This window comes from Melozone crissalis, unplaced genomic scaffold, assembly GCF_028551555.1.
Source record: "Melozone crissalis strain CALT ecotype California unplaced genomic scaffold, PUWL_Pcris_2 ptg000150l_1, whole genome shotgun sequence".
Lineage (NCBI taxonomy): Eukaryota > Metazoa > Chordata > Aves > Passeriformes > Passerellidae > Melozone > Melozone crissalis.
Window position 1 is genome coordinate 1316620 of NW_026535921.1, and position 26880 is coordinate 1343499.

Sequence of the window (26880 nt, forward strand, 5' to 3'; positions counted from 1 at the left end):
CATTTTCAGACATTTTGGGTTTAAAAGCTCCTTTTCCAGCTGGATTTAGGAGTTAAAAACCCTTTCAAGGCAGGAAAAATTAAGGCTATAAGAAAGTGAAAGATCTGTGGGATGAGTGGGATCACACCTTGGAAGGGCAATTAGGAGGATGTGGGTTGGAATTAGGAGAAATTCCAGTTGGAAACAATGGAATGGAAAAGAACATCAAGGAGAAAAATTCCTGCAGAGCTGGGAGGGGTTGATCTTTCCCTGGGGATTTTAAATTGATTTTTAATGGAATTTTTTCCTGCTGTTGAGAAAAAAAAATTAATTCTGAGCCATCCTGGCTTTTCTGTTGTAGGAGAATGGACACAGCCGGAATTTTGCTCCTGGCTCCAGCGTTCCCAGAGCTTTTAATCTCCTGGAGAAGGCAATAAAGCCAGGAGGGAGGGTGGGAGCTGCCAGGGATGGTTCTCAGGCAGCCCAGAAAAAAGGAAAACAATTTCCAAATTTTCTTTTGGGTTCCATTATGGAAAAATGAGGCTGTTCCCAGAAATTGCCTCGGGATGGGTGGGAAAGGACCTTAAATCCGATCCCATTCCAACTCAAATACCTCCCACCATCCCAGGGTGCTCCAACCTGGCCTTGGACACTGCCAGGGATCCAGGGATTCTCTGGGAATTCCAGCCCAGCCCAGAATTCCTTCCCAAGCTCCCCTTGCCCACTGGAAGCCATTCCCTGGCTCCTGCCCCTCCAGCCCTTGCCCAAATCCCAGCTCTCCTGGAGCCCCTTTGGGATGGGGAAGCGGCTCCAAGGATTCCCTGGATCCTTCCCTGATCCAGCTGCACATTCCCAGCTCTCCCAGCCTGGCGTTGGATCCAGCCCCATCCCAACTCCTCTCTGAGAAGGAATTTCAGGAACAAGGGGGTTCAGTGGGAATCTCAGGACTCCAGGGAGGGTCTCTCTTCCCTTTTCCATCCCTGAATTCCATAAAAATCCCTCGGGATAGATCCTGAGTGTCCTTGATCCCAGAATCCTGGAATGGTTTGGATGGGATCCATGGACTTTCAATCCCATCCCAGGGACACTTCCCACCATCCCAGGGTGATTGAAATCCATCTTTGGACACTGCCAGAGATCCAGAGATTCTCTGGGAATTCCAGCCCAGCCAGGAATTCTTTCCCAAGATCCCACAATCTCAAGCTCCCCTTTCCCAGTGGGAAGTCATTCCCTGGCTCCCTCTAGTCCTTTCCCAAATCCCAGCTCTCCTGGAGCCCCTTTGGGATGGGGAAGCAGCTACAAGGATTCCCTGGATTTTTCCCTCATGCAGCTGCACATTCCCAGCTCTCCCAGCCCTGGAGCAGCTCCGTGCTCACCTCTGGACTCTGACTGTTTTCCCAAACCCTTGGATCACACGGAAAATCCCTGTGGCACCTCCTCACCTGGAATTCCACAATTTCCACACCCCTCTGGGAAAACCAGGATGAGAACGACCCCCTCCCCGGGTCTGGGAGCCCCGAGCCCCCATCCCGAGGGGAAAATCTCCCCCTTTTTGGAAAAATCTTTCCCTTTTTGGGGCAGCCGTCGCTTCCCTCGCTGCATTCCCACCTCCCGGGAGCCGTTTCCCATGGAAACAGAGTTTAGGAACTGGCTTGGAGACGCTGCAATTTCTGATCCTGATATCCAACCCCGGGGGTTCCATTAAAAATCAGCCTCCCCCCCTTCTTTTTCCCGGGAAGCCGCCGCCTCATCCAGCACCAAGGACAGGGACGGGTGAGGGGAATTCTTGGAATTGTCAGGGAGGAGAGCAGGATTTCATTAAGCGGCTTCTCCTGGGGGGGAAGGAGGGAGCGGAACAAATGAAAACCAGGAATGCAGTCCTGAGGAGGGAGGGGAAGTGCAAGGAGTGCAGATGTGCTTGGGAAAAATAATTACAGCTGCTTGCTGGGTTATTGGGAATTTGCCTGATGAAAATCACTCTCCAAAGGAGGAAAATCCCAATTTTTTAGGATCATTTGGTGTCACAAAGGGCAGAGAGGGAAATCAATGGATGGAAGTTGAATCATCCCAAATTTCTGGTGGCAAAGTAATTCCTGATGGCCTCCTGGCCTGGCCAGGGCTTGGGATGGGATACTGGAATCCCAGACTGATTCGGGTGGGAAAGGACCTTAAATCCAATCTCATTTCAACCCTGACAATTCCCACTGTTCGAGGCTGCTCCAAGCCCCATCCAGCCTGGCCTTGGACATTCCCAGGGATCCAGGAGTGGCCACAGCTTCTCTGGGAATTCCAGCCCAGCTCCTTCCCACCCTCCCAGCCAGGAATTTCTTCCCAATATTCCCCCTATCCCTGCTCTCAGCCAGAGCATGGAACTGGATGAGCTTTAAGGTCCATTTCAACCCAAACCATTCCATGATTCCTTGATAAATGACACTCAGGATCCATCCAGAGGGATTTTTATGGAATTTGGGATGGAAAATGGAGGAAGGAGGAAGGGACACCCTTCCTGGAGTCCTGAGATTCCCAGTGAACCCCCTTGTTCCCAAAATTCCTTCTCAGAGAGGAGTTGTGATGGGGATGGATCCAATCCCAGACTGGGATTGTGCAGCTGGATCAGGGAAGGATCCAGGGAATCCTTGGAGCCGCTTCCCCATCCCAAAGGGGCTCCAGGAGAGCTGGAATTTGGGCAAGGGCTGGAGGGGCAGGAGGCAGGGAATGGCTTCCAGTGGGAAAGGGGAGCTTGGGATGGTGGGATCTTGGGAAGGGATTCCTGGCTGGGCTGGAATTCCCAGAGAATCCCTGGATCCCTGGCAGTGTCCAAGGCCAGGTTGGATCACCCTGGGATGATGGGAGGTGTCAGGATTGGAATGGGATCGGATTTAATTCCCTTCCCAATAAATCCCATCTGGAATTCAGCGATTCCACCCTGCACTCTGCTTCTCCTGTCCATGCACAGATCAAATCAGGTCCATCCCTGCTTTTCCCCCATCCCAACTTCCCACTCTTTTCCAGCCCAAGTTTCGCTTTGCACCCTCTGGACATTCCCGGCCGCCTCATCCCTTCAGAGCAGGAGTAACGGGATCAAGGCACGGAACACCAATATCCCTGATCCCACAGATGCCGCAGAGACACGGATACACGGATCCGGGAATGATGGGAATGTCCCCCTCAGTGACCCACCTGGATGGCGGAATTGTTGTCATCGATGAGTGTGTCCGTCACCTCCAGCTGCCCTTCCGCCACCACCTTCTGCAGGACCATCCGGAACGTCCCGATGAGCCTGCGGAGCAAAGGACAGGGAATCCCAGGAGTTCTCACCCACCAGGACCAAGTTTTCACTGGAAAAGGGATTTGCTTCCTGTTTTCCTTAGGAAGAGGGAGAGGTGAGATCCTAGATTGAGGCTCAGTGGAGGTGATGGAAAAAAGGAGAAGCTGAGAGAGGAACCATTCCAAGGGAATAGGAAAGAAGGAGATTTGGGAACCATCACTCCTAAATTCCTGGGATACCACTGGGGGATCCCAAAGACTTTTCCATATGGAATCTCCACAGTGGGCACCTTTAATTGTGTGATATCCCTAAATTTCCATGCTGGTGATTCAAACAAGGAGCAGGGATTGCTCCTCATCCATCTGCACCACGTCATGGAATCATGGAATGCTTTGGGTGGGACTGAACCTTGGAGATGATCCTGATTCCTTCCACCATCCCAGGTGGCTCCAAGCTCCAATGACTTGAAGGGATTGTTCCCAAAATCCAACCTGAACCTCCCCATGGCCATGCCTTCTCATCCTGTCCCTGTTCCCAGGGAACAGATCCCAGTCCCTTCTGGCTCCTCCCGGGGAGTTGTGGAGAGGGAAAAGGTCCCCCCTGAGCCTCCTTTTCTCCAGGCTGAGCCCCTTCCCAGCTCCCTCAGCCTCTCCTGGGGCTCCATTCCCTTCCCAGCTCCGTTCCCTTCTCTGGACACTCTCCAGCCCCTCCAGGTCCCTGCAGGATTTCCACCTCCATCCCTCATTTTCCACATTCCAAGCACGGATCCATCCCTGCAGAGCTCTGTCTTCAAGGTGCCCCGCAGGATATGGAACAGGAAAATCTTTCCTTTGTTTGCTCCTGAATTCCCAGCCCAGAAGAAATAATGCATCCCACGGAAACGTCCTTCTTCTTCTCCAAGATGAGGAAAAAGCTGCTGTATCCACCTGGATTTCGGGGTTTTGCAAACAACATTATTCCCTTTCTGCCAAAGCAGCAGCACTTTTGTTTTTGAAAGCATTCCTTGGGTTTATTCCATGGAATATCCTGAGATGGAAGGCTCCCACGAGGATCATCCAGGCCAATTCCAGCTTTGCCTCAGGACTGGAGCCTTCAGGGCCCAGATTCCTGCAGCTCTCTCTGTTTTTTTAACCTGTTTGGAATCCAGAACATTCCCTGCTCCTCTTGGATCCAGGTGGATCCAGGGGCTTTTGGCTCCCAGGTGCTCAATGCCTGGAGAGGGCTGAGGAAGGAAAAGGCAAATTCCTCCTGGGATATTTTCCCTGCAGAGCTGCTCCAGATTCAGGATCCAACATTGGGATCTGGAGCTGCTGGTACGAGTCCAGAGGAGGCCCTGGAGCTGCTCCAAGGACTGGGAAGAGCTGGGAATGACCAGCTGGAGAAAGGAAGGATCCAGGGAGAGCTCAGAGCTCCTTCCAGGGCCTCCAGGGGCTCCAGGAGAGCTGGAGAGGGACTGGGGACAAGGCATGGAAGGACAGACACAGGGAATGGCTCCCAGTGGGAAAAGGGAGCTTGGGATTGTGGGATCTTGGGAAGGAATTTCTGGCTGGGCTGGAATTCCCAGAGAATCCCTGCATCCCTGGCAATGTCCAAGGACAGGTTGGAACAGGCTTGGAGCACCCGGGGATAGTGGAAGGTGTCAGGGTTGAAACGGGACAATCCTTAAGGTCCTTTCCATCCCATGAATCCCTGACAAAACCACGTAACTCAGAGCCATTCCAAGCCCTGTAGCAGAGGGAAGGGGACAGGTGGGACCTTGGGAAGGAATTCCTGGCTGGGCTGGAATTCCCAGAGAATCCCTGGATCCCTGGCAGTGTCCAAGGCCAAGTTGGACAGGGCTTGGAGCACCCTGGGACAGTGGAAGGTGTCAAAGCTGGAATGAGACAATCCTTAAGGTCCTTTCCCACCCAAAGCATTCCATGAATCCCTGACAAAACCAGAGCGATTCCAAGCCCTGCAGCAGAGGGAAGGGACAGAAGGGACCTTGGGAAGGAATTCCTGGCTGTGGAGGTGGCACAGGTTCCCCAGAGAAGCTCCTGTCCTTCCTGGGATCCTTCCCGGGACGCTCCCCCCGGCAGGATCCGAGCAAGACAGAATTAAAAATTCAGGACCTGTCTGAGCCGCCGTTCAATTCCGAGTGTTCCATAATTCATCAGGGCCCTGCTCCCTCCCTTCCCCGCTGTTTCTGCTGATGGAAAAAAGGGAAATTTTCTGGGTCATCCGTAATTTTATCAGCCCTGAGGAGCAGCTCTGGTTTCCAACTCCAACCAGGCTGGTTCAGCACCTGGAGCTCGCTCAAATCCCGGGATCAGGGAGCCAGGGATGCTCCAAACCCCGGGACACACCAGGATTTGCCCTCATGGTGTATCCCAACTTCCAGGGATGCCTCTCCTGTATCCCTGGGGCGACTCCAGGGACACTGTGGGGATGGTGAATCCCATGAATCCGGTCAGGCTTTGCCAGCACTGAAGTTTTCCAAGGGCCAGAATTTCAGGTGTCTGTGCCAGGAGCATCCTCCAGCCCAGGAAATCCCATTTTTCTGCCTCTGCTCCCTCACACTTTGGATGCTGTTTGATCCATGGGCAAGGAGTGTTCCTGAAGCCAGGGAGAGGCTCTTTTTTTGGGAATGACATCTCCATCCATGGATCCATCCCTCCATCCATTTATGGATCCACGAATCCATCCATGCATCCGTGAATCCATCCATGGATCCCTCCCTCCATCCATGAATCCATCCCACCATCCATGCATGGATCCATCCCATCATCCATCCATCCATCCATTCATGGATCCATCTATTCATCCATGGATCCATTCATCTAGCCATCCATCCATGGATCCATCCCTCCATGGATCCATCCCTCCATCCATCCATCCATCCATCCATCCATCCATCCATCCATCCATCCATCCATCCCCTGGAACTGACAAGAGCCAAACCCTGCGACCTCCATCCCAGTTTGTTCCCCACTTCCAGAAACCCCTGGAAAGGTGGGATAAGGAATGCAGAGGAATTCCACACCTTTTGTCCCCTTTTCCAGGGAATTAACCTGCAGAACCCTCATGGAATTGCCCAAGGCCAGGTTGGATGGGGCTTGGAGCGCCCTGGGTTAGTGGAAGGTGCCCATTCCAATTTGGAACCTGCAGCTGTTCCACGGATTTCCAAACCCCTGCTTGGGCAATCCCGATTAATTCCAGCTCCTTCTTCTTGCAACTCCTACCTGGAGCTTTCTCTGGAGCCTTTTTTCCCCTCTCCAACCAAATTGCAGCTTCATCTGGAATTGTCTCAGACCATGGAAATAGAGCTTCCAAAAGCACTTCCCTCCTAATTATCCCCTTCCCACCACTTACAGGAATCCGTAATTACCGTTCATTTTTTTCCTGGAATACCTGGAGAAATGTGGGACACTCCAGCTGCTCCACCTCAGCAGCCTGCAGGTACTAAAAGTTGCTCCAGCCAAGTTTCTTCCCCCTTTTTCCTTCAGAAAACTCTTGCAAAAATTCCCAATAAACAGAAATTATTTTTTCTTTGGAAGGCAAGTGAAGTTTGTTCCCCCTTTTTACTTCAGGAAACTTTTGCAGAAATTCCCAATAAATAGGAATTATTTTTTGTTTGGAAGGCGAGTGGATAATGAGTAAAGTCAGCCTGGGTACGGATTTTTTCCTGACAGGAAATTTAATTTGGGATGAGATTTTCAGTTTGGGTGTGCTCAGGCTCATGCTCCATGTTTGGATCGGTGTTGCTCCAAGTTTGGATCCGGAAATGAAAAATTCCACAAAATCCAACACAGCCGGAGCTGAAGGGGTCACACATGAGGGGCTCCAGGCAGGGATTGAGCACCGAGAATTCCACCCTGGAATCCTGGAATGCTTTGGGTGGGAAGGACCTGAAAGCTGATCCCACTCCAACCCCGACCTGCTACAATCCCAGATTGCTCCAAGCCCTATCCAACATATTTTGGGAACTTCCAGGGATGAGACAGCTTCCCTGGGAATTCCATCCTAGCCCTTCACAGCCAGGAATTCCATCCCAAAATCCCACATAACTGCTCCGTGTGGGGAGGGCAGTCAGACAACAAGGAACCCTCCAGATCTGGAGTTAATTTTTTCCATTCTCCTGCTCCAGCAGGAGATAATTTTCCATGGATGATTTTCTGGGTAATTTTCTGTGGACAATTTTCCTGGATAATTTTCCACAGATGATTTTTCTGGATAATTTTCCACTGACTATTTTCCTGGACAATTTTATGTGGATTATTTTTTCCAGATAATTTTCCACTGACTATTTTTCCAGATAATTTTCCGCAGATGATTTTTCCGGATAATTTTCCATGGATTATTTTTCTGGATAATTTTCCACATCTTATTTTTCCAGATAAATCTCAGATTCTTTTTCTGGATAATTTTCCATGGATGATTTTTTCCAGATAATTTCCCACTGATTATTTTTCTGGATAATTTTCTGCAGATGATTTTTCTGGAAAATTTTCCACATATTATTTTCTGGATAATTTTCCACAGATTATTTTTGTGGATAATTTTCTGCAGATGATTATCTGGAAATTTTTCCACTGATTATTTTTCCAGTTAATTTTCCACGGATGATTTTCCAGATAATTTTCCACAGATTATTTTCCCAGATAATTTTCCACAGATGAAACAAAGATCCCTCTGGAAACACAAAGGACTCGAACTCTGCCAGGATCTCCATGGCTGGAGAAAAACAAAGGACCAAAGGACGGGACCAAGCTCTGTTTCCATCCTGGACACTCCAGGGATGGATTTAACCCTTTGGAATCCAGATCTTTGTGTCCCTGTCAGGTAACGGAGCAGCTCCCACCTCTTCTCCACAGGATGGGTTTTCCATAGGGAAATTATCTCTGCTCCGGGTTTGGAATGTGGCTTTGGGCCTTTGGCCAGATCCCATTGCTGCTCCAGAGGAAAACAGGGACAAGGAGGAGACAGAACCCCCCAGAGAAAAGGTCTTGGGTTTTGTGCACATTCCTTAAGGATTGGGATCTCTGCCTGGTGTTATCCCTGTTTTCTACACAAGGAAAACCTGCTTGGAAAGGCTCAAAAGTTCCAAAAGTCCCAAAAGTTTGGGAATGGGACCACAGGCTCTGTAGGCCCTGGATCACGGCTGCCTCTTGGATCCATCCCTGGTTGTGTCTCTGCTTTTTTCCCTGGATCTTCCCCTCTCCTGAGTGTGATTCCCATTCCCACATCCCTCAGGAGTGTCCTGTGGTGGCTTTTTCTGCTCAAATCCCAAAAAGAATTAGGATTTCAAATTTCCTCCATCCAGCCTCTCCCAGGGCACAGAACCATGGGAGAACATCCCAGGGACTTTCTCCCACCCTGGAGTGGTTCTGAAGGTCTCCCAGGAGACCATGGAAAACACCCGAATTCCAGCAGGATCCCAGTATTCCCACCAGGCCATCCCACCTCACACCAGGATTTTCCAGGAGGGGTTTTGATGGATTATTCCGTGCCATGGGAATCTCCCAGGTTTTATTCAGGATGTGGAGGCCCCACAATTTTTCATCCTGCTCTCATGTGAAGCTTTCCCAGTGGGAATTTCCACATGGGAATGACCCACGGGCAGGATGTGACTCCTGGATGCTTTGAATGTGCCCTGGAGAGATTCCCAGCCTGGAAATTCCCAATTCAGGAGCTGGGGGCAGGATTTTTGGGATGCTGTTGCCTATCTGGGGGAGTTAGGAGCTTCTCCCTCATCCCTTTTCTTTGGATACTCAGCACCCTGGGAATGCTCCCAGGGACCCTCCGGAGCCGGGATGAACCCACCAGGATCCAGAGGCACCTGGATGAGCCCAAACTGGGATCACATTCCCGGGAATTGTCTGCTGGTGACAGCCACAGGCACAGGGAACAAAGGGAGCCGCCGGGACGTGACTCCCTGCTCACTCCGGAGGGTCTGGATCACGCCCTGGATCAGGTATCCCGCCTTTTTCCAGGCCTTTGATCAATAGCCTTCATCAGCTGCTCGTGAATTATTCATGGAGCGCCCAGATCAGCTTTCCCAAGCCTCTCCCTCCTCCTCTTCCTCCTCCAGCGGATTTGGAGCTCCAGCTCTGCCTCTGTTTTATGGGAATTCCTATTCCAGACATTCTCTGCCTTCCTGGAGGTGTATTCCCAATCCTCTCCCTCCTCCCTCTTCCAACTCTTTCTGGGCAAGGAGGATGGGCTGGAATTACAGACCACGGGAATTCTTTTCCTGCATTGTTACCCGCATTCCCAGAGGGATATTCCCAAAATTCTCCCTCTTCTCCCCTCTCCTCCAACTAATTCAGAGGATGGGCTGGAGCTCCAGCACTGCCCTGTTTTAATGGAATTTCTTTTTCTGCTTATTCCTTGCATCCCCAGATGGATGTTCCCAAAATTCTCCCTCCTCTCCCCCAGCTGATTTGGAGGACAGGCCGGAGTTCCAGCACTCCCCTGTGTTAATGGAATTTATTTTCCTGCTTATTCCTTGCATTCCTGAAGGGTTGTCCCCAAAAATATCATGACCTTATCCAACTTAATCCTGGATAAGGAAAACGGGCTGGGATTCCGACACTTCCTCAGTTTTGTGGGATTTCCTATTCCAAATATACCCAGCAATCCTGAAGGGACATTCCCAACTCTCTCCTTCCTCTCCACTCTCCTTCTCCTCCAATTTATCCCTGGAAAAGGAGGATTTGCTGGAGTTCCAGCGCTGCTTTGTCTTAATGCAATTTCCTATTCCATATATTCCCAGCATTTCTGGAGGGATTTTCCCAGCATCAGCTACTCTCTTCTCCTCCCCACCCTCCCACCTGGGAATCTCTTCCCAAGATCCCACAATCCCAAGCTCCCCTTTCCCACTGGAAGCCATTCCCTGGCTCCTGCCCCTCCAGCCCTTGCCTAAATTCCAGCTCTCCTGGACCCCCTTTTGGATCGGGAAGTGGCTCCAAGGATTCTCTGGATCCATCTCTTTTCCAGGTGTCCTCATGGATCCATGTGGAAAGGGACCTTAAATCCCATCCCATTCCAAGGCCAACCCTTCCCACTATCCCAGGTGGCTCCAAGCCTCATCCAACCTTTCCCTGGACACTTGCAGGGATGGAGCAGCCCCAGCTTCCCTGGACACAATCAACCCAACACCCACAGGAACTAGAAAATCCAGGAAAATTTCCAGCATCAACTTGCATCTGGACAATCCACCCAAAAAATTTCTTCAAAACACGGAAATTTCATGGAAACAATCAGCACAACTTGGGAAAAACTCAGTGCTGAGCACCGCAGAATTCCTGGGGTGGATTCCTCACCCCCTGACACCAGAAATTCCCAGGAAATTGGGAATTCCCTCCTGCCTCCAAACGGAAGCAGAGCTGCCTCTTCCCGCGGGATGAGATCCACGTGGGCCGTGGGAAGGAGGGACTCACCTGTTGGTGAAGACTTTGCTGTAGTTGAACACTTGGATCTCCAGGATCTCATTCCCATCGATGTTGGTCGCCACCGGCCAGCGAAAAGTCTGGGAAAAGGAGGAGAGGGATGAGCCGGGAGTGCTTTGGGAAAAGGAGGAGAGGGATGAGCCAGGATCAGCTGGGAAAAGGAGGAAAGGGATGAGCCAGGATCAGCTGGGAAAAGGAGGAGAGGGATGAGCCAGAGTCAGTTGGGAAAAGGGGAAAAAAGAGCCAGGAGAGTTTTGGAAAAAGGAGGAGAGGGATGAACAAAGGTTCATTGGGAAAAGGGGAGGGAAGAGCCAGGAGGATTTTGGGAAAATGAAGAGAGCAATGAGCCAGGATCAGTTGGGAAAAGGGAAGAACCGTGAGGGAAAAAGAGGAGAGGAATGAGCAAAAGTTCGTTGGGAAAAGGAGAGGGCAGATCCAGGAGCATTTTGGGAAAAGACGGAGAGGGATGAACAAAGGTTCATTGGGAAAAGGGGAGGGAAGAGACAGGAGTTTTTTGGGAAAAGAAGGAGAGGGATGAGCCAAAAGTATTTTGGGAAAAGGAGGATATGGATAACCAAAGTTCATTGGGAAAAGGAGGAGAAGGCAGATCCAGGAGCACTTTGGGAAAAGGAGGAGAGGGATAGGCAGGATCAGGTGAGAAAAGGAGGAGAGGGATGAGCCAATGCCACTTGGGAAAAGGGGAGGGAAGAGCCAGGAGGATTTTTGGAAAAGGAGGAGATGGATGAGCCAGGATTTGTTGGGAAAAGAAGAGGGAAGAGCCAGGATCATTGTGGGAAAAGGAGGAGAGGGATGAGCCAGGATCAGCTGGGAAAAGGAGAGGGAAGAGCCAGGAGAGTTTAGGGAAAAGGAGGAGAAGGATGGGCAGGATTACTTGGGAAAACAGGAGGAAAGAGCCAGGACTGGTTGGGAAAAGGAGGAGATGGATGAGCCAGGATTGGTTGTGAAAAGAAGAGGGAAGAGGCAGGAGGGTTTTTGGAAAAGAGGAGAGGGATGAGCCAGGATCAGTTGGGAAAAGGAGGGGAGGGATGAGCCAAGAGGATTTTTTGAAAAGGAAGAGATGGTGAGCTAAGATTGGTTGGGAAAAGGAGGAGAGGGATGAGCCAGGACCAGTTTGGAAAAAGGGAGGGAAGAGCCAGAATTATTTTGGGGAAAAGAGGGGAGGGATGAGCAAGAACCATTTTGGGAAAAGGGGAGGAAAGAGCCAGGAGGATTTTGGGAAAAGGAGGAGATGGATGAGCCAGGATCATTTTGGGAAAAGGAGGAGAGGGATGAGCCAGGAGTACCCCAGGGAGCAGCAGTGGAGGGGATGGAGAAAGGCCTCTTTTCCCAGGAAAAAGGCAGCAGGGATGTTTCACATGGATGCCACTAAGGATGTGCCCAGTGCCAAATATTCCATGGATTCACATGTAGAAAATATGAATACAGACATTGGATCAGGATGGGAATATGGAGTCAGGCTGGGAGAGCTGGGAATGTGCAGCTGGATCAGGGAAGGATCCAGGGAATCCTTGGAGCCACTTCCCCATCCCAAAGGGGCTCCAGGAGAGCTGGAATTTGGACAAGGGCTGGAGGGGCAAGAGCCAGGGAATGGCTTCCAGTGGGAAAGGGGAGCTTGGGATTATGGGATCTTGGGAAGGGATTCCTGGCTGGGCTGGAATTCCCAGAGAATCCCTGGGTCCCTGGAAGTCTCCAAGGAAAGGCTGAAGCATCCTGGGATAGTGGGAGCTGTCACAGTTGGAACTGGATGATCCTTAATTTCCCTCCCCTCCCAAACCGTTCCATGATTCCACAAAATATGATCCCTTTCTTCTTTTTTTGTTTTTTGCTTCCCAAGGCAAATCCCTCTGTCAGCCCAACCCTCTGGATTCACGGATTTCCAAACCCCCACAACTCCCAAATCCCCCCTTCCCAAGCCACTCCTGGTGCACCCCGGGTTGGGAACGTGCCAGAGGCAGCGGATCCGGGATCCAGGATCCCTCCCAGGAGCAGCAGAGCAGGATTGAAAACCACGGGAAGAGAATTTGCTCATCCAGCAGATTCCCAGGAAGGAACCGATGCCTCCTCAGCACTTCCCGAGCTATTTATTCCTGGTTTTAATTGGTCTGCAGAGTCAAGGAAGCAAAGGGAAAATTATTGGGATATAAAGGGAAATGGGAAATGGCACCAAAGGATCCTGCAGGAGGATTTTTCCTGGTTTATTCCATGTGGGGATGGAGTTTAGTCCTTCCCCTGCTTTCTCCCTGTTTTTTCCCAAACGTTTTGATGCTCCAGGGATTGGATCCGGTGGTCAAATCACCCGGAAATCCCAAGGTTATGGAATCAAGGAGTTGGAAAAATCCTTGGAGATAACCGAATCCAAGAATTCCCAGCACTGCAGGGGCCACCCTTAATCCATGTCCCCACATCCATGTGGATTGAAATCCCTCTGGGAATTCCACCACTGGACAGCCCTTTCCAGGAAGGAATTATGCAGGAACGCCTCTCTGGCCTGAGGAGTTTTCCTATTCCCACTTTTCAGTGCTCTGCACCAGGAGATTTCCCAGAGAGAGGAGGGGAAAAATGGGAATTTTCCCAGCCAGATTCCCTTGTCCCTGTCCAACCTCCATCCAAAAGGTTTTGGATGTGCTTTGGGATCCACCAAATCCCAGGAAATCCACTCCAAATCCAAGGAAAGGCAGAGGAAGTGGCAGCAATTGTGGGCGGTGACATCCAGGCATTCGCTAAATTCTGGGATGGCATTTACCAAAGGAAAAGGGGGAAAATAACCTGGAAAAGTCGTGGCTGGAGCCACAGCTTGATCCCAGGGGTTTTCCAAGTGCTGGGAAAAAACAATGGGAAACTGGGAAGGCCCTGGCACAGAATTCCCAGAAAAGTCATGGCTGCCCCTGGATTTCTGGAAGTGTCCAAGGCCAGACTGGACAGGGCTTGAAATACCCTGGCATCAGGAAAAGTGTCCCTGTCCCTGGAGTGGGATGGGTTTTAAGATCTCTTCCCATCCAAAATTCCATGGTTTGTGTTTCCTGGAATGATCGGGAAAGGTGTCTCTGTCCCTGTCCCTGGAATGGGATGAGTTTTTAGGTCTCTTCCCACACAAAATTCCATGGTTTGTGTTTCCTGGAATTTGCAGGAGCAGCTCCTGCCTCAGAGCCTGTTCAAAATTATCCCAGGAAATTCCATCTCCCAGGAATTTGGTCTCCTTCATTCCCTTCCCTCCCAGGCTGTGAGGGATCTTCAGGAAAAGCCTTTCCAAGATTAAATCCTTCGGGATTTCAGCACGGAACACAAACATTCCTGATTAATTGGGGAGCTGAGCACAGCCTCTGGAATATTCCAGGATCCCGGGCAGCAGAGGGTTTGCAGAATTCTTTAAGGAATGAAAAAGAAAATAATTGGAAAAGAAACAGAGTAGAAGCAAACAAATGGAAACCGCTGGGGTTTGAAATCCAAATCCTGCCTGGGGGCGGATCCTGATTTATGGAAAGAGGGGGCAGAAAAAGAGGGAATTACCACGGAAAAGAGGGGGCAGGAAAAGAGGGAATTAACATCGAAAAGAGGAAAAAAGGAAATTAACATTGAAAAGAGGGGGCAGGAAAAGAGGGAATTAACACGGATTTCCTCAGCTCTGAGATCACAGAATCCAGGGATTATTGATGTTGGGAAAAACCTCTGGGATAATCGAATCCAAGATATGGGACTAGGACAATTCCTGGAATGTCACATCCAGGAATTCCTTGGAAACCTCCAGGGATGGGGTCTCCAAACCTCCCTGGGAGCCCCTCCCAAGGCCTGGCCGCCCGTTCCATGAGGAATTATTCCCAAAATCCGGCCTCAACTTCCCTGGAAAAGCCTGAGGCCGTTTCCCCTTGTCCTGTCCCTATTCCTGGGAAGCAAAGCCTGACTCCCGTCCTGCTCCAGGATTTGGGATCTGCCATGGATAATCCGAGTGGTTTGTACTCCGAATATTCCCAGGAATTCCCTGTGCCCAGAGGAGGGTGGAGATTCCCTGGATATTCCCCCGGCAGGAAGGATTTGATCCAGGAATGCCTCCATGGCATTGTAGAGCCTGTGGCTGCTCCAGGAGGGATTTGCTTCCCTGGAATTTCTGGAATTCCAGGCTGGACACAGCTCCTGATCCAAACATGATCCCAACCATTCCCAAATATGGTTTTCCAATGGCATGTGGTGAATCAGGGGAAAAAAATCCCACAGGGCTGGTGGGAGATGGAGTTGGATGGGGCTTGGAGGGGGAAAAATTCCCAAAAATTTGGGATGTTCCAGCCCTGGAAGTGTTCATGGGATGGTTTCGGCAGGAAAGGAACTTAAATCCCATCCCATTCCATGGGCAGGGAAATTTCCCTATCCCTGTTTGCTCCAAGGGTTTTCCTTGGACACTTCCAGGGGTCCAGGGGCAGCCACCGCTCCACTGGGAATTCTGTGCCTGAAGGAAAAAGAAGGAATTTCCGGAGGAGGAAAAAATCCCAACTTTTCCCTCCTGAGACAAAGGAAAATGGAACCAAAATCCCAGCAGGATTTTCCCAGCTTGGACGAACATTTTTTCCTGAAATTCAGGGCAGAAAACATGGAAATTTTTATGTTTTTAATTTATCCCCCCACCCTGGAAAATTCCACAGGGATTTTCCCACCTGTGTCCAGCCAGGAATCCTGTTTGGCCCCTGCCAGGAGAAACCTTGGAGCAGACAATGAAGATGCCAAGAAAAATTGGGACCAGGGATTTCACCAGGACTGGGAATCCTGGGTTTTCACTTGGACAGGGAATCCTGGGAAAACAAATCAGATTTTTGGGATAAAAAGCATGGAAAACTTCTCCTACCTCATCAAACTTGGCCTCGTCCTCACAGTTTTCCAGAACTCGGGTGTAGAAGGAAAGTCCTGGAAAAAAGAGGGAAAAGAGGTGGATAAAGGGCTGGGAAACCCTGGAATTTTGGGATCTGGGAACACTGGATGGAAAAACTCCACCGGAATTCCACCTCCTGGGAGAGACCCCTTGATCCTGTGGCATCTCCCTGCTCCAACCCCTCCCAATGCAGGAGCATCCCGACTTTTCCTGAAGGTGGAATCGTTATCCGCCGGTTCTCCAGGGGGTATCCATGAGTGATATCCCCCATTTCCTGGCCCCATTCCCGAGAGGAAACCTCTCCTGGCAGCTCCTTGTGATCCATTAACTCCTGGCTCCCTAATTAGCCCCGGACACAAATGCAATTAAGACGGGATGAAGTGGGAATTCCCATGGGAAAGCGACTCTGGAGCAGAGCTCAGATCCTGCTGGAGCTTCCCAAAAAATGAGCCAGGTGATATAAATTCCCCGTTTTCCTGCCTTTTCCCCAAAGCCAGGCTAAGAACCCAGAATTCCCAAAAATTCTGGAGTCATCCCTGGTTTTTTCCATGTGTTCATGGATCTGGGAGCCCTTTGGATGGCCCAGGATTCGATCCCATTCCCAAATCCCTGATGGAAAACCAGGACAATCCTAAAGGCAAAGCTGACCCGAACCCCCGCTCTGGATCCTCACAGGATCCCTTGGGAATGTGGGAGCCAAATGCAAGCTGTGGATGGAGAGGAATCCCTGATATTCCAGGATTTTGGGAGCGGATTTTGGCCATGGAATCCATTCATCCAAGGCCAGGCTGAAAAACTGGAATTCCTAGAAATCCCTCAAGTCATCCCTGGTTTGTTTTCATGTGCAGAACAAAGAGGGGGAGAAACAGAACTGTGATGGATCCAGGAGAACTTTGGAGGTCCCAGGATTGGATCCCATTCCCAAATCCCTGATGGAAAACCGGGACAATCCTAAAGGCAAAACTGAACCCCCACTCTGGATCCTCACAGGATACCTTGGAAATCCTGTGGGATTACCTTGGGAGCCAAATCCAAAGCTGTGGATGGAGAGGAATCCCTGCTATTCCAGGATTTTGGGAGTGGATTTTGGCCACAGAATCCACCTTTTCCCTCCACTTCCAGAGCGGGATCCACCTCCCACCCTCCCTGGCTGCTCCCATGGATCCAGAATCCCATCCGTGCCTCAGTTTCCCCCAGTTTGGAAAACGCTGCAGTTCTTGGGATTCCTAGGAGAGGAGGAGCAGTATCACTTCCCACTCCAGCCTCAGGAATGTTTTATCCCGGATTTCTCTCCTTCCTCTCCCACCCAAGAGCTCCGGCAGATCCCACTGCCGGATGTGGCTGGGATGGGGAAGGGAATCCCATCCAGGAAAACCTGAGGAATGAGGAGTATCCCAGCCGGGAGCTGGCATCCTGAGCTCCTCATTCCATGCCCAAGGGTCCAAAGCTTTTCCAGAGGCACTGGAAAAGTTTTTCCCAATGGATTTTGGGACTGAGCGCCAACCAGAAACATTCTGGGCCTGGAATTCCGGGTCAGTGTGCCTGGAACCCATCCTATTCCATCCCAGGGCTGGACAGGGCCTGGATTAAGGAAGGAACCATGGAAAATTATTTTGGAATTATTTTGGTTGGAAAACTCCTCTCGGACTGAGTCCAGCATTCCCTGATCTGTGTCCCCAAGTGTCACATCCACAGGGATTTCAATCCCTTTGGGAATGGGGATCCCACAGCCCTGGGCTGCTCCTTCCAGGCAGGAATTTTTCCCAAGGAATGATTCCCATGGGTGCTGCCCCTTTCCAGGCAGGAATTATTCCCAAGGAATGATTCCCGTGGGTGCTGCCCCTTTCCAGGCAGGAATTATTCCTAAGGAATGATTCCCATGGGGCTGAGGGCAGCGTGGATTTAATCCAAGGGCCAAAATTCCATCAGGGATTTAAGGAATCATTCGGAAAGGACCAGGAGCCAGCGGGACACTTCCCAGGAAGTATTCCCAAATTTTCCTGGAGCGAGGGGCAGCAGAGCATTCCGGGGGAAAACTAACAAGGGAGGAGCTCTCAGTGGGGGTGGATTGGGATGAGCTTTAGGATCCCTTTCATCCCAAATCATTCCATGATTCCAAGATCATGGAAAACTCCTGTTTTTCTGTTCTGGAATCCATGGCATGCCAGAAAGATCCTGAAGGATCATCCCACTAATTTATCCTTACGGATTTTTCCCATCCCCTCATCCCGAGCCGGCTCCTGCATCCCATGGAATATTCCAGACCGGATTCCGGTCCCAGAGCTCTCCCACATCCCAAAACATTCCAGCTGCATGTCCAGGAGGTTCCCAGTGATCATCCCTGGAATTCCCAGTCCACACGGAGCTGCTCCCTCGGTTACTCATTGGATACAAGGAATTTGGGAAAGACAACCAGAGCCTTTGGAGGGGAATTTTTATCCCTATGGATCTGAGGGAATGAGCCCAAATCCCTCTCCAGGCACATCCAAGGGATGGATCCATCGGGATCCGCTTCCCAGATCCATCCACACCTGGAATTTCTTCCCAAGCTGCTTCCAGCCCCTTTTAGCAGCTGGATTTTCCTGGCCAGGGCCTGGATGAGCCTGGGAAAAGGAATTCCCACCTGGAAGCATCAGGCATTGGCTGCATCCTGGCGTGACCCTAAATCCCCTTTTCCATGGGAATTTGTGGATGGAAAAGGGCAGGAAAAACCCTCAGGACCCTGATCCAACCGTCCTGGAAATTCCTTCCTTGGAATTCCATCCCAGAATGGGCTGGGTGGGAAAGGACCTTCAATCCCATGATCCCATTCCAATCCCAATATCCCAGGGTGCTCCAACCTGTCCTGGGACGCTGCCAGGGATCCAGGGATTCTCTGGGAATTCCAGCCCAGCCAGGAATTCCTTCCCAAGATCCCACAATCCCAAGCTCCCCTTTCCCAATGTTTCCCAGTCATTCCCTGTTTTCCAGTCTGGACCCAAAGCTGGGACAGATCCCAAAATTCCCAAAGTCCCACTTTGGGAATTTGGGCTGGATTCGGGAGCAGGAATGTCCAGAACCAGAAATTTGGCATCTCCCAGGGCTCCATAGTGGATTTCCTGGGAATTCCACTTTTTTCCAGGCATGTTCTTGGAGCTGGAAGCACAACAGGGAGCTGACAGTTAATTATCCCTGATTAATGATCCCGAGCTCATTAAGAGCAGGGGAAGCTGATCCAGGCTGGCAATGGAATTCCTGGAATTCCCCTGCAGAGGTGGGATCACCCGTTCCCGCCTTTTTTTCACTGACAGAATTCCTTGAATTCCTCGGCTGAGCTGGGATCCCTGTTTCTGCCTTTTTTCTCACTTATGGAATTCCTGGAATTCACCTGGGATCGCTGTTCTTGCCTTCTCTACCCAATGGAATTCCTGGAATTCCCCTGTTGAGCTGGGATCACTGTTCCCGCCTTTTTCTCACTGATAGAATTCCTGGAATTCCTGGAATTTCCTGGCTGAGCTGGGATCCCTGTTCCCGCCTTTTCCACCCCAATGGAATTCCTGGAATTCCCTGCTGAACTGGGATCGCCTTTCCCATCCCCATTCTACTCTCCCTCCATGCATTCCCGGCCTCTGGAAGAGCTGGGATCCCATCCCGAGCTTTTCCCAAGCCTTGGAAAAACGCCGGCAGCTCCGGAACTTCCACAGCCCCGGGGGAATTTTTGCTCCTTCCCAAGGAAATCTTGGGAGCTGATGCAGATCCCGGTGGGAATTTCACCTTGGGAATTCATCCCCCTTTTCCCTGGATAAACCCGGGGTGAGGGAATCCCAAAAAGAGTAGGTTTGGTGTCGTGCGTGGGGAAACTGAGGCAGGGATGGATGCTGGGATTCCCCAAATCCTGTCCCTCAAATTCCACCCCCAAATCCGGACCCCAATTCCCGATTGCCAAATCCTGTCCCTCAAATTCCACACCCAAATCTTGCTCCCCAAATCCTGCTCCCCCAAAATCCTGTCCCCAAATCCCATCCCAAAATCCTGTTCCCAAATCCCACTCCTCAAATCCCGATCCTCTAAATCCTTTCCCTCAAATCCTTCTCCCCAATTCCTGCACCCTAAATCCCACCTCCTCAAAATCCTATCCCCCAAATTCTGCACCTCCAAATCCTGCCCCTCAATTCCCATTTCCCAAATCCTGCTCCACCAATCCTGTCCCTCAAACACTGCACCCCAATTCCTGATACCCCAAAATCCCATCCCCAAATCCCAAACCTCTAAATCCTTTCCCTCAAATCCTTCTCCTCAGTTCCTGCACCCCAAATCCCACCTCCTCAAAATCCTCTCCCCCACATCCTGCTCCACAGTCCTCATCCCAAAATCCTCTCCCCCAAATCCTGCACCTCCAAACTCTGCCCTCAAAATCCTGTCCCAAATTTCTGATCCCCATCTCCTGCCCCTCAAATCCCTCTCCCCAAATCCCACCCTCCCAAATTCTTTCCCTCAAATCCTTCTCCCCAGTTCCTGCACCCCAAATCCCATCTCCCTCAGTTACCATCCCTCAAGTCCTGTCCCCCACATTCTCCTCCCAAAATCCTGTCCTCCAAACCCTGGACCTCCAAATCCCACCCTCAAAATCCTGTCCCCAGTTCCTGTCCCTCAATTCCCACTTCCCAAATCCTGCTCCACCAATGCTATCCCTCAAACCCTGCACCCCAAATCCTGTCCCCAAATCCTGCTCCCCCAAAATCCTGTCCCCAAATTCCACTCCCCCAAATTCTGATCCTCCAAATCCTTTCCCTCAAATCCTTCTCCCCAATTCCTGCACCCCAAATCCCACCTCCCCAAAATCCTCTCCCCCAAATTCTCCTCCCAAAATCCTGTCCCCTAAACCCTGAACCTATCCCAAATACCTGTCCCTCAATTCCTGCCCCTCAATTCCCACTTCCCAAATCCTGCTCCACCAATCCTGTCCCTCAGCACCCCAAATCCTGTCCCCAAATCCTGATACCCCAAATTCCACTCCCCCAAATCTTGAACCTCCAAATCCTTTCCCTCAAATCCCTCTCCCCCAATTCCTGCACACCAAATCCTGCACCCCAAATCCTTCTTCCCCAAATCCTGTCCCAAATTCCTGCTCCCCAAAATCCTATACCTCCAAACCCTGCCCTCAAAATCCCAATCCTAAATCCCTCTACCCCAATTCCTGTCCCTCAACTCCCACTTCCCAAATCCTGCCCCACCAATCCTGTCCTCAAAATCCTGTCCCCAAAATCCTGTCCCCCAATCCCTGCCCTCCCAATTCCTGCCTCCCAGTCCCTGTCCCCCAGATCCCGATCCCCCAGTCTTTCTCCTCCAAATACCTTATCTCCAAATCCTGCCTCCCAATCCCTCTCCCTCAATTCACAAATCCTGATCCCTGAACCCCCAAATCCTGATCCCAATTCCAGCTCCCCAATTCTCAACCCCCCCAATCCCTCTCCCCCAAATTCCTCTCCCCAAATTACTGCCTCCCAGTCCCTTTCCCCGAAATCCCAATCCCCCAATTCCCGCTCCCCAAATCCCTCTCCCCAGTTCCTGATCCCTCAATCCCTCTCCCCCAAATCCTGATCCCAATTCCCGCTTCCCAATTCCCGATCCCCCAATCCCTCTCCCCAAGTCCCTTTCTCCTAAATCGCGATCCCCCAATTCTCTCTCCCCAAATCCCAATCCCTCAATCCCTCTCCCCCAAATCCTGACCCCAATTCCCCACCCCCAATTCCTCTCTCCCAATTCCTGCCTCCCAGTCCCTTTCCCCTAAATCCCAATCGCAAAATTCCCACTCCCCAAATTCTTCTCCGCAATTCCCAATCCCTCAATCCCTCTCCCCAATTCCTGATCCCTCAATCCCTCTCCCCCAAATCTTGATCCCAATTCCCGCTCTCCAATTCCTGATCCCCCAAATCCCTCTCCCCCAAATCCTGATCCTCCCCCAATTCCTGCTTCTCAGTCCCTTTCCTCTAAATCCCGATCCCCCAATTGCCGCTCCCCAAATTCCTCTCCCCGGTTCCTGATCCCTCAATCCCTCTCCCCCAAAGCCTGATCCCAATTCCCGCTCCCCAATTCCCGATTCCCCAAACCCTCTCCCCCAGATCTCTCATCCCCAATTCCCTCTCCCCCAAATCCCTCTCCCCCAATTCCTGCTCCCGGTACCCCGGAACGCCGCCTTGGCGATGCGGTCGCCTTTGCCGCGGAGGCCGGAGACGGAGCGGAGCTGCAGCACCAGAGCCATGGCGGGACCGTGCGGGGCTGGGGATGGAGCCGCGGCCACCGGGGCGGGCTCGGCGCCGGGCCCGTGCGGATCCAGGCGCTCGGGGCGGGCCCGGGGCGGGCTCGGCGCAGAGCCCGGGGCGGTTCGGGGCGCTCGGTGCGGTGCCGGTGCCTGATGCGATCCCGGTGCGGTGCCGGTGCTCGGTGCGGAGCTCGGTCTGGTCCCGGAGTGGTCCCGGTGCTGAGTCCGAGGTGGTCCTGAGGTGGTCCCGGTGCCAGATGCGGTTCTGGGATGGTCTCGGTGCAGAGCCCGAGGTGGTCCCGGGGTAGTCCCTTGCCAAATGCGGTTCCGGGGTGGTCTTGGAGCGGAGCCCGAGGTGGTCCCGGGTTGGTCCCGGTGCTCGATGCCGTCCCGGGGCGGGCTCGGAGTGGAGCCCGAGGTGGTCCCGGGGCAGTCCCGATGCCCGATGCGGTCCTGGAGCGGTCCCGGTGCAGAGCCCGGTGCGGACCGAGGTGCTCGGTGTGGTCCGGTGCAGTGTCTGGAACCTGATGCGGTCCCGGTGCGGAGCCCGGTGCGGAGCCCGAGGTGCTCCCGGGGCTTAATGCGGTGCCGGTGCTCGGTGCGGAGCCCGGTGTTGAGCCCCGTAACGTGCCTGGAGCCTGACGGGGTCTCGGTCCTGGTCCCGGTCCGGTGCGGTCCCTGGGCCGGTGCTGGTGGCGGTCCCGGTCCTGTTCCCGGTGCCGCGCTCCGGAGCTCGGCTCGGTGCGGTCTCGGTGCCGGTGCGGAGCTTCCCCCGCTCCCGGCACTGAATTATTCAGCAGCGGGGCCGCCCCTCCCTCTCCCCCGCCTTCCTCCCCTTTCTCCTCCTCCTCCTTCCCCTCCCTTCTCCTTCCCTTCCTTCCCTCCCCTCTCCTCTTTTTCCTTTCCTTTCCTTTCCTTGAAATTTCCTTGAAATTTCCTTGCCTTTCCTTTCCTTGAAATTTTCTTTCCTTGAAATTTCCTTTCCTCATTTCTCCCCCCTTTTCCCCCTTTTTCCTCTTCCCCTTTTCCCTTTTCCCCCTTTCCCCCCTTTCCTCCTTTTCCCCCTTTTCACCTTTTCCCTTCCCAGCTGCAGGAATTTGGGAATGGGGAAACTGAGGCAAGGCTCCATGGGATCCGCACTCCCCGCCCTTCCCAAAAAAATCCCGGGAATGTTGTGGAGGAGCCGAGCCCGTGGGGAGGAGCGTCAAGCACCGGAGGGCAAGGAAAATAAACCTCCGGGAATCCTGGAATTCTTGGGGCTGGAAAAGCCCTCGGAGCCCACCCCTGATCCCGGTCCCCTCAGATCCACAGGGATTTGAAATCCCCCCAGGAATGGGGATTTAAAGCCTTTCCAGGCAGGAATTGTTCCCGATATCCCAGAAACCTCCCCTGGCACAGCTGGAGGCCGTTCCCTCATCCCATCCCTCATTCCCTGGGAGCAGATCCCGATCCCGGCTGGCTCCGATCTGCCCGGATTCCCGCCGGGAATTCCCTCGGGAATTTACAGTCCTGGGGTGAGATGGGGAGGGATTCCCAAAAAACCTTAAATCCTATAGATTCACAGGTGGGAATGCCCAGGTGTGTCCTGGGACGGGGCAGAATTCCCAAGAAAATCACAGATCCCAAGAATTCACAGTTCAGAATGTCCAGGTGTGTCCTGGGATTCCCAAAAAATCCCAAATCCCATGGATTCAGAGATGGAATGCCTAGGTGTGTCCTGGGATGGGGCAGAATTCCCAAAAAAATCCCAAATCCCATGGATTCATAGCTGGGAATGCCCGGGGATTCCCAAAATATCCCAAATCCCATGCATTCACAGTTGGGAATGCCCAAGCGTGTCCTGGGATTCCCAAAAAAGCCCAAATCCCATGGATTCAGAGGTGGGAATGTGGGATGGGGCAGAATTCCCAAAAAATCCCATGGATTCAGAAGTGGGAATACCCAGGTGTGTTCCGGGGTTCCCAAAAGAGCCCAAATCCCATTGATTCAGAGGTGGGAATGCTGGATGGGGAGGAATTCCCAAAAAATCTCAGATCCCATGGATTGACAGGTGGGAATGTGGGATGGGGCAGAATTCCCAAAAAATCCCAAATCCCAAGGATTCACAGCTGGGAATGCCCAAGTGTGCCCTGGGATTCCCAAAAAAGCCCAAATCCCATGGATTCACAAGTGGGAATGTGGGATGGGGAGGAATTCCCAAAAAATCCGATGGATTCAGAAGTGGGAATGTCCAGGTGTGTTCTGGGATTCCCAAAAGAGCCCAGATCCCATGGATTCACAGGTGGGAATGCCCAGGTGTGTCCCGGGATGGGCAGGATTCCCAAAACTGCCAAATCCAAATCCCAAACAGGGCAGGATAAATCCGGCCCCATTCCCTGGGATTGGGCTGGAAAATCCCTCAAAGGCTCAGGGAGAGGAAAAGGGAAATCTGGGAATCTGGGAATCTCTTGTGCCTGGCCGATTTTATTGGGAAAGAGAAAAATCCCTCGGGAATTCTGAAGCTGCTCTGGCTTTCCTTGGAAACTCCCTGGGAAATTATAATTTATGGTAATTGGACTTTATTGCATATTCATGAGCTTATTGCATATTCATGAGCTTTTATGGGAGTCCCGCCCCATCCCGGGGATGGGCATTCCCACCTGAAAATCCATGGGATCTGGGATTTTTTGGGAATTCCGCACCATCCCACATTCCCACCAGTGAATCCATGGGATCTGGGATTTTTTGGGAATTCTGCCCCACTCAGGACATACCTGGGCATTCCCAGCTGTGTGAATCCATGGGATTTGGGATTTTATGTGAATCCCTGGGCATTCCCAGCTGTGAATCCATGGGCTTTGGGCTTTTTTTGGGAATTCTGCCCAATCCCACATTCCCACCTGTGAATCCTTAGGATTTGGGTTTTTCTTGGGGAATCCCTGAGCATTCCCACCCGTGAATGCATGGGATTTGGGAATTTTTGGGAATTCTGCCCCATCCTAGGGCACACCTGGGCACATTTCCACCTGTGAATCCATGGGATTTGGGATTATTTTGGGAATCCCTAGACACTCCCAGCTGTAGACCCATGGGATCTGGGATGTTTTGGGAATTCCAGGACACACCTTGGCATTTCCACCTGTGAATCCATGGGATCTGGGATTTTTGGGAATTCTGCCCCATCCTAGGACACACCTGGGCATTCCAACCTGTGAATCCATGGGATCTGGGATTTTTTGGGAATTTCTCCCCGTACCACATTCCCACATGTGAATAAATGGGATTTGTGCTTTTTTGGGAATCCCTATCCAGGGATTTTCCCCTCCCCAGCCCCATTCCCGTTCCTTTCCCTTCCTTTCCCCTCCCTCTCTCCCACATTCCCATTTCCATAAAATCTGAATTTTTCCCTCTTGGCTTTGTTGGCTCCCAAATTCCGGAGATTTTTTGGGATAATTTTAAGCACCAGGATGAGCCCTCCAAAATGAGGTCAAATGCCAAAAGAAACCCCAAAATCAGGATAATTCACCCCAAAATCGCCCCCAATTTAGGGTCCCCAAAGCCCCCCCAGGTATTCTGGGAAACAGCAGGGAAAAATGAGGGAAAAAGGGAAAATTAAGGAAGGGGGGAAAAATGGGGGGGAAAAGCAGGAAAATGGGGAAGAGAGAAGGAGAAGGGAAGAAGAGGGAGAAAACAAGGGAAAGGTGGGGGAAAAGGCCAAAAAATGGGAAAAAATGGAAAATGAAAATTTTAAAAAATGGGGAAAAAACAGGGGGGAGGAGGAAAATAAAGGAAATCCCAGGATCTGGGAATTCTTCGGGATCTTTAATGGGAAGGGTGGAATTTCAGAGCCCCCCCGGACCAGGATCTGATCCCGAAGTTCCTTTTCGGCCTCAGCTATGTTCCCACCTGGATCTGGGAGATCCCAAATCCTCCTTTGGTTCGGACCCGCTCTCAGCTCAAACCCCAGATTCCAAGGGAGGAATTCTCGGGTTTTTCCGTGGATTTTTCCCATTCCCGGGATCGCTCGGCAGCTCCTCCCGCTCCAGTCCTTTAGGGGGCAGCAAGAGCTCGGGAATTGCATCCCTGGGAGCTCCCGAGGGAGGAATTCCTGCCCAAAATCCCAAAACCCCACCCAGCCCTGCCCGCTGGCACGGGGGGTTCCATTCCCGGTGTCCCGGCATTCCAGGATTCCCTGTTCGAGTGAGATTGGAGATCCTGGGGAAAGGGCGAGGCTGGAATGTCGGGATGGAGCGGGGATTGTGGGGGACATCATGGAAAGGAAGTGTTTTAAATAGAAAATTTGGGATTTGGGAAGGAATGGAATTTTCTCTGGGAATTCCAGCCAGAGGATTCCATTCCTGTCCCAAGGAATGGAAGGAATGGAATTGTCTGGCTGGAATTCCTAGAGAATCCCTGGGAGTGTCCATGGAAAATTTGGAGCACCCTGGGATGGTGGAAGTGTCGGGGTTGGAATGGGATGGGATTGAAGGTCCCTTCCCACCCAACCCATTCCAGAATTCCAGGAAATTTCCAAATCCCAGCTTTTGGCCCTCCAGGATGGAATTGTCCTCTCGAGGTTCCACATTCCCGGTGTCCCGGCATTCCAGGATTCCCTGTTGGGGTGGGATTGGAGATCCTGGGAAAAGGGCAAGGCTGGAATGTCGGGTTGGAGCGGAGATTGTCGGGGGAAGTCATGGAAAGGAAGTGTTTTAAATGGAAAAGTTTGGAATTTTGGGAAGAAATTCCTGGCTGGGCTGGAATTCCCAGAGAATCCCTGGGAGAGTCCATGGAAAACTGGGAGCACCCTGGGATGGTGGGAGGTGTCCCCGCACATGGAATGGGGGTGGAACTGGAAGATGCTGGAATCCTCTTCCCACAAAAACCATCCCAGAATCCAAAGATCCCCCTGGGATCATCCTACAAGGAATGTCCCCCCCATTCCTGTTCCCGTTCCTGGGAAAGCAGCGCCAGCTGGGAGAATCCCATTGTCCATAAAATCATGGAATTTTGGAGCCTGGAAAAGCCCTTGGAGCCCTCCAATCCAACCATTCCCAGTCCTGATCCCTGCTCCCCCAAATCCAAGGGATCCCAATCCCTCCAGGAATGG

General features: G+C 51.8%; 1 protein-coding gene across 2 annotated transcripts in view; it reads right to left on the minus strand.

Moving 5' to 3' along the window:
• OTOF (otoferlin) overlaps positions 1-21908 on the minus strand; it is a 105239-nt gene extending 83331 nt beyond the window's left edge. For both annotated transcript variants that reach the window (XM_054293462.1, XM_054293463.1), the window contains exons 1-4: positions 21716-21908; positions 15530-15588; positions 10669-10757; positions 3160-3259 (exon numbers count right to left, since the gene is read on the minus strand). In XM_054293462.1, the coding sequence (XP_054149437.1) occupies positions 3160-3259; positions 10669-10757; positions 15530-15588; positions 21716-21794 (327 nt within the window). In that variant the 5' untranslated portion in view covers positions 21795-21908. The remainder of the gene's footprint in view (positions 1-3159; positions 3260-10668; positions 10758-15529; positions 15589-21715) is intronic.
• Between the last annotated feature and the right edge of the window lie 4972 nt (positions 21909-26880).